The sequence below is a fragment of the Canis lupus genome, chromosome 13 (genome assembly GCF_003254725.2).
Source record: "Canis lupus dingo isolate Sandy chromosome 13, ASM325472v2, whole genome shotgun sequence".
NCBI lineage: Eukaryota > Metazoa > Chordata > Mammalia > Carnivora > Canidae > Canis > Canis lupus.
In genome coordinates, this window is record NC_064255.1 from 41,342,381 (window position 1) to 41,362,099 (window position 19,719).

At 47.9% G+C, this 19,719-nt stretch overlaps 2 protein-coding genes across 2 annotated transcripts in view; one reads left to right on the forward strand and one right to left on the reverse strand.

Moving 5' to 3' along the window:
• The window catches only part of KCTD8 (potassium channel tetramerization domain containing 8), a 203,834-nt gene extending 190,159 nt beyond the window's left edge, over positions 1 to 13,675 (reverse strand). Inside the window, exon 1 of the mRNA XM_025435693.3 lies at positions 12,715 to 13,675. Within this exon, the coding sequence (XP_025291478.3) occupies positions 12,715 to 13,675 (961 nt within the window). The remainder of the gene's footprint in view (positions 1 to 12,714) is intronic.
• Positions 13,674 to 16,825, forward strand: LOC125752370 (translation initiation factor IF-2-like). The gene is made up of 3 exons (XM_049093074.1): positions 13,674 to 13,825; positions 13,927 to 14,534; positions 15,167 to 16,825. The coding sequence occupies exons 1-3, from the start codon at positions 13,674 to 13,676 to the stop codon at positions 15,304 to 15,306; spliced, it is 900 nt and encodes a 299-aa protein (XP_048949031.1). The 3' UTR covers positions 15,307 to 16,825.
• Positions 16,826 to 19,719: the final 2,894 nt, after the last annotated feature.

Here is a 19,719-nt window from a genome sequence, read left to right on the forward strand (position 1 = left end):
CAAAAAGCCAAGACATGGAAGCAACTCAAGAGTCCATCCATAGATGAACAGATAAACAAGATGTGGTATATATACAGTAGAATATTTCTCAGCCACGATAAAGAAGGAGATATTGCCATTTGCAATAATGTGGATGGACACTGAGGGTATTAAGCTAAGTGAACTAAGTCAGAGAAAGACAAATACCATATGATTTTACTTTACATGCGGAATCTAAAAAAAAAATGAGCAAACAAAAAGACTCTGAAATCCAGAGAAAAAACTGGTGGTTGCCAGAGGATGAGCAAAATAGATCTAGAAGAGTAAGAGTTACAAACCCCTACTTATAAAATAAAGAAGTCACCAAGATGAAAAGTACACCACAGGGAATATAGTCAGGAAGATTTCAGTAACATCGTATGGTGACAAACGGTGACTACGTTTACTGTGATAAGTACTGAGCAAGGTATAGAATGGTCCGACCAACATGTTGTACACCTGAAACAATATAACATTGTATTGCAGTTATAGTTCAATATTTTTTTACATGTTAAGAAAAATAAAAGAAAACACAGGGCAGAAGCTGATTGATATTGGTCTCGGCAATGATATTTTGGATGGGATGCCCAAAGCACAAACGACAAAAGCAAAAATCAAGAAATGGAACTCCATCAAACTCAAAAGCTTCTGCACAGGAAAAAGAAAGGAAAAGAAAGAAAAAGAAAAGAGAAGAAAAAGAAAGTAAGAGAGAGAGAGAGAGAGAGAGAGAGAGAGAGAGAGAAAGAAAGAAAGAAAGAAAGAAAGAAAGAAAGAAAGAAAGAAAGAAAGAAAGAAAGAAGAAAGAGGGATCCCTGGGTGGCGCAGCAGTTTGGCGCCTGCCTTTGGCCCAGGGCGCGATCCTGGAGCCTCGGGATCGAATCCCACGTCGGGCTCCCAGTGCATGGAGCCTGCTTCTCCCTCTGCCTGTGTCTCTGCCTCTCTCTCTCTCTCTCTCTGTGTGACTATCATAAATAAATAAAAATTTATAAAAAAAAGAAAGAAGAAAGAGAGAAAGAGAGAGAGAGAAAGAAAGAAGAAAGGAAGGAAGGAAGGAAGGAAGGAAGGAAGGAAGGAAGGAAGGAAGGAAGGAAGGAAGGAAGGAAAGAAAAAGAAGAAAGAAAGAAAGAAAGAAAGAAAGAAAGAAAGAAAGAAAGAAAGAAAGAAAGAAAGAAAGAAAGAAAGAAAGAAAACGAATGAACAACCTACAGAATCTTTGCCAACGATATCTTGGAAAAGGGATTAAAATCAAAAATACGTAAAGAACTCAGTTAATTTAATAAAAAGTGAACAGTATAATTTTAAAATGGACAGAACTAATCAGACATTTTTCCAAAGAGGTCACCAAAATGGCCAAAAGGCAAATGAAAAACGCTCAACGTGACTGATCATGAGAAACATGCAAATCAAAACCACAATGAGACATCACCTCACATCTGCTAAATGGCCATCTGTCACGTGCTAATGACAACAGGTGTTGGCAAGAACATGGTGAGGAAGGCACCCCCTCACATCGTTGGTGGGACCCACAAACATCGGTCCGACTACTAAGGAAACCAACGCAGAGGTTTCTCGAAGAATTAAAAATCCGCCACGCAATCCAGCAATTCCATTCCTGAGTTTATCCCCAAAGGGAGTGAAAACAGGGCCTCGGCGGGAAGGTGTGGACATGTCCACCAGGGCATAAACACATTGAAAAGGTGTGGCAGGTGCACACGGCGTGGCACCGCCAGCCGCCAGCCAGAGGGATCTACTGCTGACTGTGAGCACCAGGAGGCACCTGGAGCACGTCGCCCTAGCAACCTGGGCTAACTAAGCACCTTTGTGTAGGACAAAGACGAGGACCCTATGGCGCCACTTATACGCGGGATCTTACAAAGTTAAACCTGTGAAAAATGGAGTAAAGTGGTGACGACAGGGGATCGTTGGGGGAAGCACTAAGAACGATGGTGTGTAATGGTGCAAACCGTAGCCCGTGGCAAATAAGCCCCAAGGATCTAACCGCCAACTGCACTCTAACCGGGTAACGTCGTGACTATTGACACCCGGGCAAGCACAATACAGCATATAAACGTGTCAAAGTAACACACTGGACACCCTAAACTTAGAAATAACACAGAAGTCACTGGAATCACATGTATGATCCATCACCCTCCACGTGTAAAGAGACCTCCTAGACGCAGCTTCCACCAACCAAAAGGAAAGGGATCAGACTATGGGAGGATTACCTCCGAGTGGCTCTGAGCATCTGCCGCACATCTCCTGGCTCCCTTCAAATACCTGGGCTTCCAGCAACTAAAAAACTTACATTCCAAGTAGGTAGCAGAGTTTCAATAGGAGCTGATGAGTTGAAAGCACACACGGTTTTCTCAAAATTGCGGAAATAACGTACTTAAATCCAATTTCTAGCCTAAAATTTTTGGCCAAGTGCCCAAACTCTGAGCAATGTTAGAGCCCACCTGGCCCTCTAACAATTTGTTCGCTTGCACAAAATTGCTGAAAATCAAATCAAAATGCATTCACCGGAAATACAAATATGAAATATGATTAGGAGGTGCTTTACCTAAATACAGACCATAGTTTGAGACAATAACCAGTGAATGCCAGCATTCTTGTAAATTGTGTCCAAACTGACCAGTGGCCAGCACTAAACCTAGAAAAGTGTAATTTTAAAAAATAAAATAAAATAATTTTTAAAAAGTATAATTTTTTTTCCTAAGCAACGAAGAACCAACTAGAATGAATTTACTTTAATGATATTCTGACATTGGTTTTATACTTCGTAGGTCAATAATTTTTGTAAAAATTTTACTAATGATGATGATGAGACCTTTTCAGAGCAATCTGAATAGGTACCGTGATCAATTTACTCAAAAAGGAAAAGAGAAGAAATCTGGAGCTGAGAATTAATAATGTACAGAAATGGGATTAGTTACATGATCTGAGATCCTAACATACATTGAGCATTTAATTTGTGCCTAATATTTCTTCTAAGTGTTTTTATTTGATTTCTTCATTTAATCCTCATAACAGAGCCATGAGTATCATTTTCCCTCACTTTCCCTTCAGGAGGGAGATTAAGTTATTTTCCCAAGATCTCAAAGCTCCATCCAGAATTTGTCAGGGAATCTGACCAAAAAGTAGGGAACTATTCATAGTGTTCAAGGCTTTTACTCTTCGGAGTGGGAACCAGCAGATTCTGGTACCATCTCCCCCTAAACACACTACTGCTCTCCCTATCCTCCTTATGCCAGAAACTACAGCTTTCTAACTATCCAAAATGATGAGAAAGAGCAATATATTGTGAATCCCATCTATGCTCAAGGTTTGGTTATTTTAACTAGTGAAAGAAATGGAAGTAACACAGCTGAATGGTCAAATCACCCGCTCTTCTGGTGACAAGTAGTCAATACTATATGGTTTTTAAATTTATAGTCTTCTGTTGTATTTAACTTTCTCCCCTTGAAATAGATTTTATCACGTGAATGGTTACAATATGGTAGAAATAACATTCTAAGTTTAACTGCTGAACAAGCATCGAACTAAATTTGGTGGATAAACATTGAAATAACGAGCATTCACCAGTATCATAAAGCGTGTGCTGTTACTGCCAGCAAAGCTGAGTGATGATTGTTAACTACCTTGACACAAGGTCAACGCATATAAGTAAAAAATACTGAAAATCATAAAACAGTAATACCTGTTAGGCATATTTTAAGGTTCCTTTTAAAAACTAAGAGTGGAGATTGCAAAATAGTTAACCAAGTCCTCGCCTTTGCAAATACCTACCAGTGTAGTCAGATAATCCCTGGCCTTATATTTCACCACAGCAGGACGGAACTACGTCTGGAGGGTAGCAGCCTCTCCACATCTAAGATGTTGTGAAAAGCAAGTCCTCGGCAACGAGGTTGCAGAGAGGTTGCAGCATGGAGCATTTGCCCAACATCCTTCATACCATCTAAAAATAAATAAATGAGTGTGGGCCTCTGTGCGTATGTTCATAAGGCTAACAAGTTCGTTTGTGACGTTATTTTAATCTGCACCCCTATTTTTCTTAACATTTTTACTTATTTTCATTCTCCATAGGAACCTGCATAACAACGTCTCAGGTCTTTGCCTCTTGCTAATACATTCATACCTAATAACATAATTCACAATTACATAAAGTTGACTGAGATCAGCATTTAAATCCAGTATCTCTCTCATTCATAGTCGTAGGTCTCGTCCCTTGGGGTGGGGGATGGTGGTACAGCCTGGTAATCCCGCAATAGCCGAAGTGATACTAAATCTCAAGTCAGTAACTACCTCCATGGAACCGCCAACGTCTTTGGCTCATTAATTCGCACAGTTTTTTCCAAAAAAGTAACATTTGTTGGGTGCTTAATGTGTAGTAGCCACTGCATCAGGAGCTGAGAACACAAAAGACTTGGTATCAATTTTCAAGGAAAGGACTAATGCCGAAGATCAACATGATCAACATGAAACGAGACTGTCACATGTCAAAGGAAATGAAGACAGGACCTCGAAGCCATGTCCGCACGCCCGTGTTTATCGCAGCACTAGTCACCCTAGCCAAGACATGGATCCAACCTAGATGTCCGTCAGTAGATGAACAGATGCAGCAGGTGTGGTGTATATGGAGCAGAATATCATCTAGCCAAGAGAAAGGAAGAAATCCTGCCATTTGTGACAACGCGGAGGCACCTTGAGGGCATTAGCCTAAATGAAATAAGTCAGACAGAGAAAGACAAATACCTTATGATACCAATTAGACAACGGAATCTAAGGAAACAAGGCTTGTGGAAACAGAAGAGAATTGTGGTTACCAAGCACTGACAGATGGGGGAAATGGGGAGATGTCAGTCAAAGGGTACAAGCTTCCAATCATCAGATGATTAAGTTCTGGGAACCTAACGCACAGCACTGAGTTTATAGTTAACAATAAATACCATATTATATACTTGAAAACTGTTAAAGTAGATCTTAAACATTCTGACCCCATAAAAGGAAATGGTAATTATGTGACAGTGAGGCACTGGCCAACACCATAGTGCTCATCAATACATAAATGCATCAAATCAACATGCTGTATCATCATATGGCTTCACTCATACGGGGATATAAGAAACAGTGAGAGAGATTATAAGGGAAAGGAGGGGAACTGAGTGGGGAAAATCAGAGAGGGAGACAAACCATGAGAGCCTCCTAATTCTGGGAAACAGACAGAGGGTTGTGCAAGGGGAGGTGGGCGGGGGGCGGGGGCGGGGTGACTGGGTGACGGGCAGTGAGGAGGGCACCCGATGGGATGAGCACTGGGTGTTATATTAGCAAACTGAATTTAAATATAAAAAATAATGTAAAAAATATAAATACAAATAGATATGAATAAAAGTAAAATATAAAAAAAATTTTAAATCAACATGTTGTATACTTTAAACTTTCTAAACGTTGCATGTCATTGATGTCTCAATAAAGTTAGGGAAAATGAGATCTATCAAGAAAGGAATAAAGGGAGAGAAAGGAAACTACATATTGTAGGAATGCAGTAGTAAGGGTCCCACATCTAGGCAAGCGGAGAGACTGAGGGCAAAATGACTCCACCGCAAGGGTCACCCAGTGTCGCATGACTTTGATACCAAAGAATACACTTAAGAAGACCCAATGGGTTAGTTAGGACGTAAACTTGCAAGTAATACAAGCTCAGCATAAAACACCCCATCTACTTTTGATTTCGAAGGTGCAAAATACACCTAGCCTTGTAGGATCATTAGGTTTCATGAGATGCTCGCACACAAAAATGAATAATGGGAAGTTTACAATGGAGAGGGACGAGACAGGTCTATTTGAGTCAGCAGTTAGGGAGGTTCACCATCACCCTTAGGACCTGCGAAGTAACTTAACCTGTTAGAGTAACTTTGAAACCCAATGAATGAAGTCGTTCTCCTCTCTAGGGAACTCCTTTCCAAACCTCTGATGGCAAAGCCTCTCACTCATGAAAGAATGAACAACTCGATTAGAAGAGCCACCAGCACATCTGGTGGGATAGTGGCTGCTACTAAATGCTGACAGGTCACTCAAATACCTTGAAGTTCATTCAAAAGCGGGTTTAAAGCATGACACCTGTAAGTAAGTGTAAACTGAAGGGTAACCTAAAATGCTACTTTCCCAGTCCTTCAGATACATATTTAAATACAAAAGACATATTATTTACGTATATATACGTATTCCCACAGTAAGGTTTCAGAAATACCAAAAGTCAATCTCAATACCCAGCTGGTATTTAATACTGTTTTGAAGTTAATTATATTAAGTATATAATTTAATGTCATTAACCAATATCCAGAACCAATTGACTATATGTAATTAACAAAATTGATTTCAACTAAAATAGCCTCTTCGATATGCCACCTTCTAAGAATAGGACATATAAAATGAGCTCTCACACACCAAGTAAAAATGAATTTTCTATAGCGAAGGAGTATGTGGGGCGCCTGGGGGGCTCAGTCCCTAAGTGTCTGCCTTCAGCTCAGGTCATGATCTCAGGGTCCTGGGATCAAGCCCCACCCCACGTGGGCTCTCTGCTCAGCTTGCTTCCCTCTCCTTCTGTGCTTTCTCTCTCTCTCAAATAAATAAAATCTTAAAAAAAAAGAAAAGAAAAAGAAAAAAGGAGTATGTGACTGACTACATAGCACTGTCTAAATTCAAGCCAGTTTAACCTATAAATACTACTTGTTCCCCCCAAAAAGTGCTAAATTGAGTCAAATGGTTTGTTTTCTTTACTTTAAAAAACATTCAAAAATATGGTAGCCTTATTCAATAAAAATTAACCCTTTATCAAGCAAAGACAAAAAATATTTATTTACTGTATTCTTATGGAAATTTAACGTAGAAATAGTTGATTCAGATATAGTTCACACTACCTTCTTTTGCTTATAGAGCTAAGTTGTAAGTACTCAGTAGACAATGAAATATACTTGTCAAATTGACTGCATGAAACTGGTATAATTTTTATGTTTAGGAGGAAGGGCTTTGAAGTAAGAACTACTCAAACTCCATCTCAGTCCCATAACGCACGGATGTTAGGTAACCTTTTCAAATCATAGTTTCCTAACAGGAGTGGCAGGGAACCAAGGTCAAGGAACGTTATGAGAAGTAAATAAGTAATGTAGTGTAAAATACATCACAAAATTAGGTCACGGTAAATGTTCTTTTTATTACACATTCTGCATTTTGAAAAGAATCAACTATTTTCTATGCTTACAGGGGAAATATTTAACACCAACACTTATTTATAATATATAACACCGTCTGTGGCAAAGGACATGTATTATACTTGTATTATCTAAGATGCCAATAAAAAATGTTAATGTCACGGGGAAATGTCATTAAGTATAATAAATGTGCAAAACAAAACAAAGACCGCATACAAACCATTTGCATAGTAAACCATTTGTATAGCGCATAGGAAAAAGACTGGAAGAAAATAAAATAAGATTTTATCAGCAGTTACTGTTGGTGATTTTTTTTTAATTTTCTTTTAAAAAATTCTTAAAAATGCACATATTACTTTCATAATCAAACAAGAGCTACTTTCAAATGACAGGCTGAGAGTCATTTCCAGATTTTTTAACTAATGCCGGTTAATACCTCGTGACAGTAAAATAGATAATAATAGATGCTTATTTTCGTGCAGATTATTTTTCTTTTTTCCAGGGGATTCTTTTAAACTGAGGCGTACACACACACACACACTGTGAGTTCTGGCAATCTGAGCTACAAAAGAAAAAGAACTTTGCCAATAAAACTTATATCATTTAGTCTGTTGGCTTCACAATCTGAGTGACCGATAAGAAGCTGTAGGGAGTAGCAGAGGAAGCTGACGTCATGACCCTACAGAAAAAGATCAAGTCTGGGGCACCTGGGTGGCTCAGTTGGTTAAGCATCAGACTTTTGATTTCCGCTCGGGTCATGATCTCAGGGTCTTGAGGTCAAGCCTGGTGTGGGGCCCTGAGCTCAGCGTGGAATCCCCTGGAGATTCCCTCTCTCCCTTTCCCTCTGCCCCTCCCCTGCCCTTCACGTAAATAGATAAACCTTAAAAAAAAAATCAACTTCAGAGACAGTACTATGCGAGATACAAAAGCTTAATGCCCTTAAACAGGAGCCGATGCCATAGCACCGCCTCCAGACTTCTTGCACTCCAAGGTTTTTGTCATTTTCTGTCCGCTTTATTATTTCACCTACTTGCATGAAATCAGGATGTTGGTGTTTAAAAAGTTATCAGCTCCTTTTGCTTCTTCTCCACTGACTCAGAAGTCATTCAGTCATGTGATTGCAAAAGAAATTTTCACATTATACTTATAAAAATAACTAGTAACTCTTTAGGAGGAAAAGAACCATCCTTTTAAAAAACGATTAATAAAATTCTTTTCCATACAATGTTTGGTGGTAAAAGTAGAACCCACGTTTAGACCAGAAAACAATCTAAAACTCTAAACGTATGCATCTAAATAGAGGGACTTTTTAAAGATGTTTTTTAGAAAGCTTTGGCTACACAGGCCTCCTCACATAGGACTGAAGGACTATTTGAATATTTTCAACTCAACTAGCTACTTCAACCCAACACAAATAACCCAAAATAGATTTAAAAGAGTAGTTATGAAAATCCATGCAAATGAGAATTCATAACTCTGTTCAGTAATCGCATTAATTCCTAGTTCCGGCACTCTCACATACCACAACAAAAAGTATGCATACCAAACAAAGAAAATCAAATGCACCTTCGAGAAATGTATACTTTCACACCAAATATTACTCAACCAACATATGGAATACAAAACAGAAGCACTTTAAGAGCTTAAATATCGGCGTAAGCACACTGATGATGAGGACAAAGGACCTAACTCTGAGTAGTCCGCATGGCACATACCAAACCTATAACCATTTATTGTCCACGTAGTACAAAATACCAACGTAAAATATCTTGTATTCCAGATGTAGCTGAAAATAGCCACAAGCACATCTAGCAGACACCCCCCCCCCAAAAAAAATACAGAAAGCACAAAAACCACTCCGCTTTCTTTCAAGAAAGGACAATCTTCAGTGTTAAAGGGGGTAATACCCTTTAAAGAATGGTAATACCATTGGTATAGGCTGCGGAGCCTAAAGGACTAGGTGAAATAATGAGTCAACTCTGAGAATAGATAAAAGCGTCCATCTAGCCAAATGAAGTTGGTATTTAATGTTTAATAGCCTGTATATAACCTTGAGCATCGGAACCCAATGACTTGGGTACAAGCACTTAAGGAGATCATGAATCTCGCTCAGTGTTTGTCAGAAAATATTACCAAACTTTCAAGTTCTGGTAGAAAGCATTAAAACATTTCTTGGCCCTGAATCAGAAGAGAGTTCTGTTGGAGTCGAGCCAAAAAACCTAACTGTAGTTATGACTGGCAAACCCAGGTGGCTTGAACTTGGCCTGGAAAATCCAAGTTCTAAGGACGAACTTGTTATTAACCCGGTCGTGTCAAACCTTTGAGACTTTATTCTGCTATCATTTAATTGCAAAACCATTTCCTGGTTAACTTTAATTAACTAAGTCAACTATACTTAGAGTTAAAATTTAAAATTGACAAGAATAATACACTCTGTGTGATATGACTCTTCATCGCAACCTCTAACATTTGTTAAGCCTTTACCACATGTCAAGCGCTGGTCTAAGCACTCTACATGTATTCTCAAATCCTCTAACACTGGTACTATAACAACCCCCACTATACAGGTAGGGGAATGGAGACGTAGAAGAAGTAAATAATTTAACCCGGATCACATAATTGGTAAATTGGCATTGTCTGGGATTACTGAACCATTCGCCGCTGTCTTCCCCTCTGTATAGAAACTCAGGGGCCAAGGGGGAGAGGGAGTGAGGAGCTACAATCGATGGAGCTAAAATTGATGGCCCAGTGTGTAAACTACAATTCTACAGTTTTCAGAGCAGCTTCATGCTGCTAATTTCACACACAGCCTGAATTTTAAAAAGTGTTAAAATGAGTGATACATGTCATACACTAAAATAAATATTGGTTGAAAAAACTGTGTCAAAGGGGAAATAAAAAATAAGAAGATCCCTTTCTGCCTTTTAAAACACGGCACACAGGTTCACCCAATAATTTTGTTTTTATGAGTAACACTGATGTTTTTTTGTTTTTTTTTTACATAGAGACTGCTAAACAAAATTATTATACTCCATATACTTATTACCTAAGCTGAAGGGAATGGAAATATAAAAAATTTTACGGTGTACGCTCATTCACCAATATTAAAAGAAATCCTGTGCAAAAAAAAAAAATCTATGAAAATATGCTACAATCTACACAAAACAAAAAAATAAGTGCATATGCAATAGGATTCAAGATAAATTTCACACCACAAATTGGTTTGTTTTATATTGCATTTGACTAGTCGATGACTAGAATACACTTCATAACATTATTTAATCTGGGAATGTGTATCCCCCCCCCCCCACATAGAATAATCAGTGAGGAAGTCTATGGGGTGCTTAGATTCCTAGGACTTTTATGAATGAAGCTCACAACTCGTTAGTTATGTGACCACTCTGCACATAGTTACTTGTAATAGGAATATTTTGTTTTGTTTGACACTTCCTCTGGCTCCCGAAGTTAAATATCCTAAATTCCAAATATCTCAGATTACCTAATTAGTTAAATTGCATGAGTTTCCCACTGCAACAAACTTTTTTAAAGGGATGTTTTCATAATCTGGAGACAACCTATGGTCTCTGCATAAAGCAATGAACGTGTTCAAGTCCACAACTCTCCAGGGGACAAAAAGAGGCCAACACTTGTGAAAGATCCCAAAATGCAAGAATCTTAACCACTGAGCACTGATGCTCGTATCTTTTCTAACAAAAACCCTCTAGCCGTAAGAGAGTCAAAAGTTCATCTCATCCTAAGATGCCTGGAAAAATATCCACGTTGGAATGACATAAATGCTTAAGAGCCATAATGTTAATAAGGGTTCTACTCTTGACAAAGGATAAAATGTAACCTGGGACGCTAAAGATAACATGTCTTAATTCCTTAATATACATAGAAAAGATCCCAACTTGACATAAGCAATAAACTATCACCTTCCTTTAGGCAACTTCTCCAGCAAACTTTACACTGTGCAACAAATAATACTTTGATATAAGGAGGACAAGCGTGTCCTTCTTTACGACTTCCATGGGCACTTTCTCCGCGCCTCTGGGAAATGGTTTTCACAGGAAATCCAGCTCTATTAAACAGGACCCATCCAACAGTCAGGCCCAGTGTGTGGGGGCTTTGTCATCCTACCTCCCAGATTACTAGGATATACCAATGCGCACCTTCCAATATCAAGCTTGCACCTGTGCATAAATAAATAGATAGATGACAGATATAGATGATAGATGATGATAGATTGATGATGATAGATGATTGATAGATGATGATAGATAGATAGATGATAGATAGATAGATAGATGGTAGATGATGATAGATAAAAAGTCCTTTCCACTTCTCCAATTACATAAAATGCAACAGTAAACAGTCCAGTTTCCAAACGGAGTGATTTCCCAAAAGAAACAGCACCAACGAAGGCTGGTCTCTATCCCAGGCTGTCAAGGAGACTCCCTAAGTCGACAAGCGAGTTGCCCATGCTGTTCCATCCCGGCGGGCTCTTCCCTTGTCCTAACAGCCCCCTGGTGGTGGCCTCCCCGCATCCTCCAAGCGTCGCCGACTGCCACCGCCCCCCCAGGCCCCAGCCCCCAGCCCCTGGGATACCGGGCGTGTCCCTGATCCCGGGGAGCCCCTGCACACAGCGCCGCGCCAAACGCTTCCCAAAGCCTCACGCTCATTCTCCGGTTTCGGAAGCTCACGGCCCGTCCCCCCCCGCCCCCCGCGCCCCGGGAAAGTGGGCTCGGTCCCCCTTTTGCACCTGAGGTACCCCGGAGGGGAGCACAACCGCACAGCCGCGCGCGCACGCGCCCGTCCCTAACCTGCACCCGCGCGGCTGAAGGCACCTGCGCTCCCGGTCCCTCCGCCGCGGTGCGGGGCCGCCCGGGGAGCGCACCTGGGTCCCGCCCGCCGCTGCCCGCCCGGGCCTGGGGCGCTCGGGAGCACCTGCCGCGGTGACCCCCGCGCCAGCCCCGCACCGCCTGCAGACAGCCCGGGGGGGCCCCACCGAGCCCCCCGCGGCTCCCCCCGCCCCAATCCAGCCCAAGCCCAGAGAAGAGGACGCGAGCCCAGCGCCGCGCTCCCGTCTCCCCCGCGGGGGCAAAGCCAAGAACTTCAGGAAGGGACCGGCTGGGGAGGGCACGCTCCCGACCCCCGACCCCCGACCCCCACCCGCGGACCACGGGGACCCGAGGCAGTTCCCAGGGCGCGAGCCCGTCCGTCCAACGCGTGAGCTGCGTGACCAACCGTACAGGGAAAGCCCCTCGCCCCGGAGTAAGCAACCCCCCCCCGCCCCCGGGACACCTGCCCCATCAGGGCTCCAGCCAGGACTCTAAGCCCCTCATCCCCGGTAGCGACCCAGCCCCTGCCCGGGACACCTGCCCTTTCGGGACACCTGCCCGGGCCCTGAGCGCCCCCCCGCCGCCCAGTACCCCTGCCCGGGGGTGGGGGGCCGAGCCGCCGCAGGTGGGAGGAGCAGGGAACTCACGGAAAAAGATGTACTCGGTGTAGCTGCTCCAGACCTTGTCGTCGCGGTACTGGCTGGCGGCGGCGGCGCTGCCCGAGGAGTTGCACGCCACCATGTGGAAGCCGGCCTCGGACAGGCGGTCGAACGCCTGCTCCAGGTGGGTGAACTTGAGGTAGAAGCGGGACGTGTACTTCTCGGGCGGCCGGTCGGGGTCGCGGCTCTCGTTGAGCGTGTCCCCGAAGACCTCCTTGGCCAGCGCGATGCGCCCGCACACCAGGATGCGCGCCACGCGCCGGAACCGGGCGTCGGCCTGGAGCTCCCGCGCGGCGGCGGAGGAGCCGCGGTAGCCGAGCGTCAGGAAGCCCGAGCGCCGGCCCCCCGCCGCCCCCGCCCCCGCCCCCGCCGGGCCCGGGCCCGGGCCCCCGCCCCCGCCCCCCGAGGGCGCCCCCGCCGCCCCTCGCTGCAGGAGCGCGTCGCCGCTGCCCTGGGAGCCGCTGTCCTCCAGGTCGCTCTGGCAGCCCTCGTCGTGGAGCGAGCCCCGCCTGGTGACCTTGGGCGCCAGCAGCTTGACCAGGTCGGCCAGCTGGAAGTACTCGGCCTCGCGCAGCAGCCGCTCCTTCTCGGGGAAGTGCTCGGGCAGCGCCAGCTGCTTGTCGCGCAGGTAGTCCAGCACGTACCTGAACAGGAAGCCGTCGCGGTCGATGAAGAAGCGCGCGCGGCTGTCCCGGGGCAGCTCGGCCCTCCGGCGGGCGCCGGCCCGGGGGCTGGCGGGCGCGAACATGCAGGCCAGCGTGCTGTCCGGGACGCTGAGCAGCGTCGAGTGCTTGGTCACGTACACCTGGCCGCCCACGTTCAGCTCCACCACCTCGGGGAAGGGCGACGGCGCGCGGGGCCCCGGGGCGGCGGGCGCCGCCAGCATCTCGCTGATGGGCAGCACCGCGCCGCCGCCGCCGCCGCCCTCGCCCGGGTCCTGGAGGGCCATGCGCCGCCGCCGCCGCTGCCCCCGCCGGCCGGCGCCTCCCGCTCCCCGGCCCCGCGCGTCGGGGCTCGCTCGGGCCGCGGCGTCCGCGCTCAGGGCTCGGGGCGGCGGCGGCGGCGGCGGCGCCGGCGCTCGGGCTCCATCGGGGGAGCGGCGCGCGGGCGGAGGCGGAGGAGGCGCAGGAGGAGCAGGAGCAGGAGCAGGAGCTGGAGCTGGAGCAGGAGCAGGAGCAGGAGCAGGAGCTGGGGCTGCAGCGGCCGCTGCTCCCGGGCGACGGCGGGAAAGTGCGAGAGGCTCGTGGGCGGCCGCGCGGCTCCCCGCGGGGAGGGCGGGGGGAGGGGCCGCAGCGCAGCCCGGGCGCGGACGGAGACGCTCCCCGCTCCCCGCACCCGGGAGGCGGCGCTGACGTCAACTCGGGACCGGGCCCCGAGCCACAGCTGTCACTTAAAGGGATACGCGCCGGCCGCCGGGCGCGGGGCTCCCGCTAGGGGACGGGGGCTGCGGGGAGCCCCCCTGCGCGCCGGAGTGTGGGACCGCGCGGCTCCCGCACCCGCTCCCTCCGCGCGCTTCGGTCCAGCCGTCCTCCTCCTGCTCTTCCTCCTCCTTCGCCCTTGCTCGTCCGGAGACCGGAGTTTGGCCGCGGAGGGATTGGGGGGGCGGGGCGGGGCGGGGAGCGTCGGAGACCCCTGCGCGCCGGGGTGCGCACGGCGCGGCTCCCGCATCCGCTCCCTCCGCGCATCGGTCCATCCGTCCTCCTCCTCCTCCTCCTCCTCATCCCCCTCCTTCACCTTTGCTCGACCGGAGAGAGCAGTTTGGCCCCGGAGGGAGGAGGGGGGGCGTCGGAGACCCCCTGCGCGCCGGGGTGAGGACGGCGCGGCCCCCGCCTCCGCTCCATCCGCGCACGCATCCGTCCAGCCGTCCATCCAGCCGTCCTCCTCCTCCTCCTCCCTCGCCTTTGCTCTCCCGGAGACAGGAGTTTGGCCGCGGAGGGATTGGGGGGGAGGGTGCGGGGAGCGTCGGGGAGCCCCCTGCGCGCCGGGGTGGTTCCCGCGTCCGCGCCGTCCGCGCGGGCATCCGTCCATCCGTCCATCCGTCCTCCTCCTCCCTCGCCCTTGCCTTGGCCGCGGAGGGATTAGGGGGGTCGGGGGCGTCGGGGCCCCAGGGCTCTCCGGTCCAAGACTCCGCGCATCTCCCGCCGCGCTTCCCGCACCTGGCGGGGTGAGGGGCCCCTGCGGGCCTCGGTGGTCCCGGCCGCACCTGCAGCGAGGGGCGCCGCTTGTAGCCGACGATGTCCGTCCGCAACACTAATAAGGGGCTGCGTGTAATGTCACTGCTTTCTTTTTTATCTTTTCATTTTTTGATTCATTGCAAATGCTTTAAAAAATGTTTACGGAGGAAAAGGGGTAACTGAAGTCCGCGTCCCGCTCCTACCTCCCAGCGCGGACGGGTGAGCGCCCTGCGCTGACCTCTCCCCGTCTCCCTTTCACTCCGCAGGGCAGGGCGAGAGGAGTGGCTTGTGCCATCAGCCTTGGAACCGCGACGGTTCGACCGGGATGGGAGCTCACCGGAATCCCCACCTGTACGTGCGTGCGCAGCACAGGTGCAGTCTGCAGGAGCAGCGTTGCTGGCGGTGAAGGGTCAGGAGAGAGGCGCCTCCGTGGCCTGCTGGGTGAAAGTGGGACTCCGGAGTTAGGCTGAGAGCCGGACCCCTGGGTCATGGTCTCAGGGTCCTGAGATGCAGCCCCGGCCCCAGGACACCTGAGCCTGACCCCTGGGTCATGGTCCCAGGGCGCTGGGATGCAGCCCCGGCCCCAGGACACCTGGCTCTGAGGGTGTGGAGGCTGCTTAAGATGCTCTCTCCCTTTACCCCCACCCCACCCCCCAAAGAGTTAGGATAGCAGTGCAAATGACACATCTCCCTTCCTGTGGCTATCCACCTGGGGCATCCTTTTGTGTTCAAAAACATAAAGAGGGGATCCCTGGGTGGCTCAGCAGTTTAGCATCTGCCTTCAGTCCAGAGCCTCATCCTGGAGACCAGGGATCAAGTCCCAAATCGGGCTCCCCGCAGGGCGCCTGCTTCTCCCTCTGCCTGTGTCTCTGCCTCTCTCTCTGTGTCTCTCATGAATAAATAAATAAAATCTTAAAAAAAAAAAAAACATAATCACTGACTATAAAATACAAAAGTGAAAAGGCTGTATACTGTGACTTCAAGTAGTTTGTTTCACTAATTATAATAATATTACAGTTGAACTCTATCCATTAATAGTTAAAATAATGGAGCGACTTTATTTTTTTTTTCTTGTTCTAAGTGTCGACTTAGGATTTCTTCTCTGAATCCACCAAAAAAAAAAAAAAAGTATGGGATTTGAGATAATAGTACTAACTTCAAACTTCTATACATAATAGATTATTCTTTGGAGCATTATAAATAATACCTAATTCATTGATCCTTATAAGCCACACCTACAGAAAATGTCACTTCAGTTTTGAAGTTAATTGACCTGAGATTAAGAGAACTTAGTGCACCAGTGAAGGAACAAATCACATTATCTGCCAACCCTGAGACTCAAAACTGAGTTTACAGTGTGCGTCTCCACGCAGTCCTCTTGTTCAAGCCTGTTGCCCATCCCCCCAAATTTATAAACTGATCTAATTAAGAAGTAGAATTGATTTTCACCTTATTCATTTAAAAGCTAACAGCGCAAAGTATTTGGAATTTAAAATAATTGTTCCTGGAAAATGAATTAATAGAAGCTTTATAACCTTTATGGATGAATAAATAATAGTGCCTCAAACCACTGCTAATGAAGCCCATTTATCATGAGGGAGAGATCCCTCATGATAAGTATGGTACAGACCGTAGAATCGCAATGAAACGGACATATAATGCATATGCATATGTATTTAGGAATATGAGGACTCCAGTATCATCAGGTTAATATCCATTTTAATTTTTTTAATTACAGAAAATATGCTTATAAGGTTAAATAGTTAAAATTCATACTCTAAATCAATCATCTTAGAAATTCTTAATTAGGGGATCCCTGGGTGGCTCAGTGGTTTGGAGCCTGCTCTTGGCCCAGGCTGTGACGGCAGGGGTCCCGGGATCGAGTCCCACATGGGGCTCCCTGCATGGAACCTACTTCTCCCTCTGTCTGGGTCTCTGCCTCTCTCTGTGTGTCTCTCATGAAAAAATAAATAAAATCTTAAAAAAAAAAAAAAAAGAAATTCTTAATGAGTTGCATCATGTGATAGATTGCTTCTTAACATAATTCCTTCGATGTTGGTTGAGCAGTTCTCCTTAATCCCCTGTCTCCCTGTATTCCTGTGACTTCCACTCCCTCCCACAAGGAAAACCCCCAACCAAACTCCAAACTGAAATCTGCAGCTTTGTCTTGCCTTCTGGTAGGCTCTCCTTGCCTTTCCTACCCGCCCCCCCCCCCCCCCCCCCCCCCCAGCAATCCTTTCCCCCTGTCTATCTCTCCCCTGAGGTCTCAGCTGGAATGGCACTTTCTCTGGAAGTCTTCAGCTTTTTACCAAAACCGGTGTTCCCACAGCACTGGGCGCTTACACCTGGGCAGGTGCACCGGCCGATGGGGCACTGGCTGTCCTGGCACTGTGGTGCGCTACAGCCATCTGCCCTCTGCCATCCCCGCCTGGGGCCCGGCCCCCCAGAGACAGAGCGTTTCCGTTTGTCGACTATTTCCTGCATATACAGGCAGTGGCCCCGTGAATGGATGACAGCGGCAGCTCCGTGCTGGACCTGGGCTGCGCCCCAAGATCGCAGAGAGGAGTAAGGCGGCTCCTTCCCCATTTGAATTAGGAGAAGGGAGAGAGAATCGGATCAAAACAAACTCAATCTAAAAGAGAAGGGGAAATGGGGGCTTGGGTGGCTCAGACCGGTAGATGTGTCCTTGGGCTCAGGGCCTGCCTGGGGGTCCAGGCCCCAGCTCCGCGGGGAACCTGCTTCTCCCTCTGCCTCTGCCGAGCCCCCCACTTGCTCACCCGCTCTCTCTCCATCTGTCAAATAAATAAACAAAATCTTTAAAAATAAATAAAGACAGGGGAAAACGCTGTGGAGTGAATCATTTGGAGGAACCAAGCCACCAACATCGAATCCTATCCGGGCGCCCCCCCCCCCCCGTTTTATTGCAACTTCACCAGTACAGCATTTTTTTTTAAATTGAAAGTTAGGGGCAATGCTGCGAGTTTATGGACACCGTTTTTCCAACAGCATTGGCTCCCTTCATTTTTCAGAGCTCTCACGGAATTTGAGACTTGTCGGTGATCACTGTAATTCGTTCAGGGGGTGCTCAGTGGCCTCCGATGTGCCGATGCGGCCGCGGGGCATCACCAAGCCCGTGAACACTGTCCAGTCTGCCCCAGCTTACACCTCATCTCCCCCCCCCCCCCACTGGCCTCCCCAGTTGCTGAGACACAGCTGTAGTGAAATCAAGCCCATAAATGACCCCCAGGCACCCCCAGGGTTGGTGTGAAGGGAGGACCCCCTCATCGCCCACCGGAAGCCTAAAGCTGCAAATGATTAGGCTAGGCTGAAAGCTGTGACCCGCGTGCCAGGCCCTTAGCCATGCTGTAGGTGCAAAGGGAACGTTCTAGAAGGAAACTGCACGTGCTGCTCCACTGAGCACATGAATGAGATGACGGCAGAGCGCTCCAGAACCTGCCCAGGAGCTGCCTCCAGAACCCCAAAGCTCAAGGGGACGAAGCCGCAGGTGCTGCAAAGGGTCCAGGAGATTAAAGTAATTGGGGAGGTGGCTGGGCTGAACAACAGATTTCCAGGGAGGCCAAAGAGGCTCACTCTGCAAGATGCCCCAGGACTTTCACAGCGAGAGAGGGGAAGCAGAAGGCCGCTTCCGAGGCTCAAGGGCAGGACAAGCCCCGCTTAGGGACCATGCGGCTGGTGACCCGAAGGCGCAGCCAGGCTCACCTACCAGCCTGAGGACCCTTGAACCCTGAGGGGCCCGCAATGCCCACAAGTGGAAAGAACAGAGCCTGGACGGCGGCCTGGCTGCCTCCAGCACGGTTTGCCCACTGGGGAGAGCTCCTGCTCAGAAAGAAAGAGTCCTTTTCTAGTATGACCGCTCATTGGCAACAACCCCGGCCAGCCATGACCCCGACGGCGACGGCCGATGACAGCGATGACAAGACTGCCTTCTCATGCCTGCGAACACAGCAGCCTCGGCAGCCGTGGGCAAGTCGTCATTTGACTTCCAAGCCTTAAACTTCAGAGACAGACACCTTTCGCAAGGCCAGAGCCGCCGCAGGTAGTGGCTCCTTGGGTGACTCCACGCAGAGTAAAACTGGAAGCTTCTGGAAAGGATTCAGGATTCTCGGTGCCATTAGGAGCACTTGTGACCAACCTGACTGAGAGGTCCAGGTATCAGCAGCCACAAGAGTTCGGAAGAAGTGGATTCCAGTCCTCATGGAGGGCTTCAGAGGAGCTCAAGACTTGGCTGGAGGAGGTGACTTCAGAGGTGGTGGAAATAGTGAGACAACTGGAACCAGAAGTGGGGCCTGCAGACGAGACGGACTTGCCGCAACGTCATCCCATGACTTGAACAGTGAGGGGTCGCTGCTTTTGAGTGAGCACAAAAAAGAGGTGATTTCTGGAGATGAAATCTACTCCTGTGAAAATGCAATGAAGACTGTGCAAGTGCTAACAAAGAGTCTGCAATATTACGTGAAGGAGTTAACAGAGCCGCGGCAGGGCATGCGAGGAGATCGGCTCCAGTTCTGCAGGCCCTACTGTGGGTGAAAGGCTACCGAAGACCAGGCGTCACACACTACAGAGGAATCACTCATAAGAGGAAGGCCGTCCATATGGCCGACTTCATCGTCTTATTGCCACAAGTTATTGCAAGAAGTTGCCACAGCCACCCTGGCCTTCCAGCAACCACCACCCTGATGGGTCCGCAGGTATCGACTCGGAGCTAAGGCCCTACACCAGCAAAGAGATGGCGCCTCATTAAAAGCCTAGGTGACGGTGTGCTTATTTTAGCAATAAGGTATTTTTTAATTAAGGCGTA

Bases quoted from the DNA above. Each gene is read 5' to 3' on its own strand.
- LOC125752370 (XM_049093074.1), top strand. From the start codon at position 13,674: ATGCGCCGCCGCCGCCGCTGCCCCCGCCGGCCGGCGCCTCCCGCTCCC. The intron at 13,826-13,926 runs GCGCGCGGGCGG...CTGGGGCTGCAG, and splicing joins CGGGCTCCATCGGGGGAGCG to CGGCCGCTGCTCCCGGGCGA. The intron at 14,535-15,166 runs GTGAGGACGGCG...TTCACTCCGCAG, and splicing joins GAGACCCCCTGCGCGCCGGG to GGCAGGGCGAGAGGAGTGGC.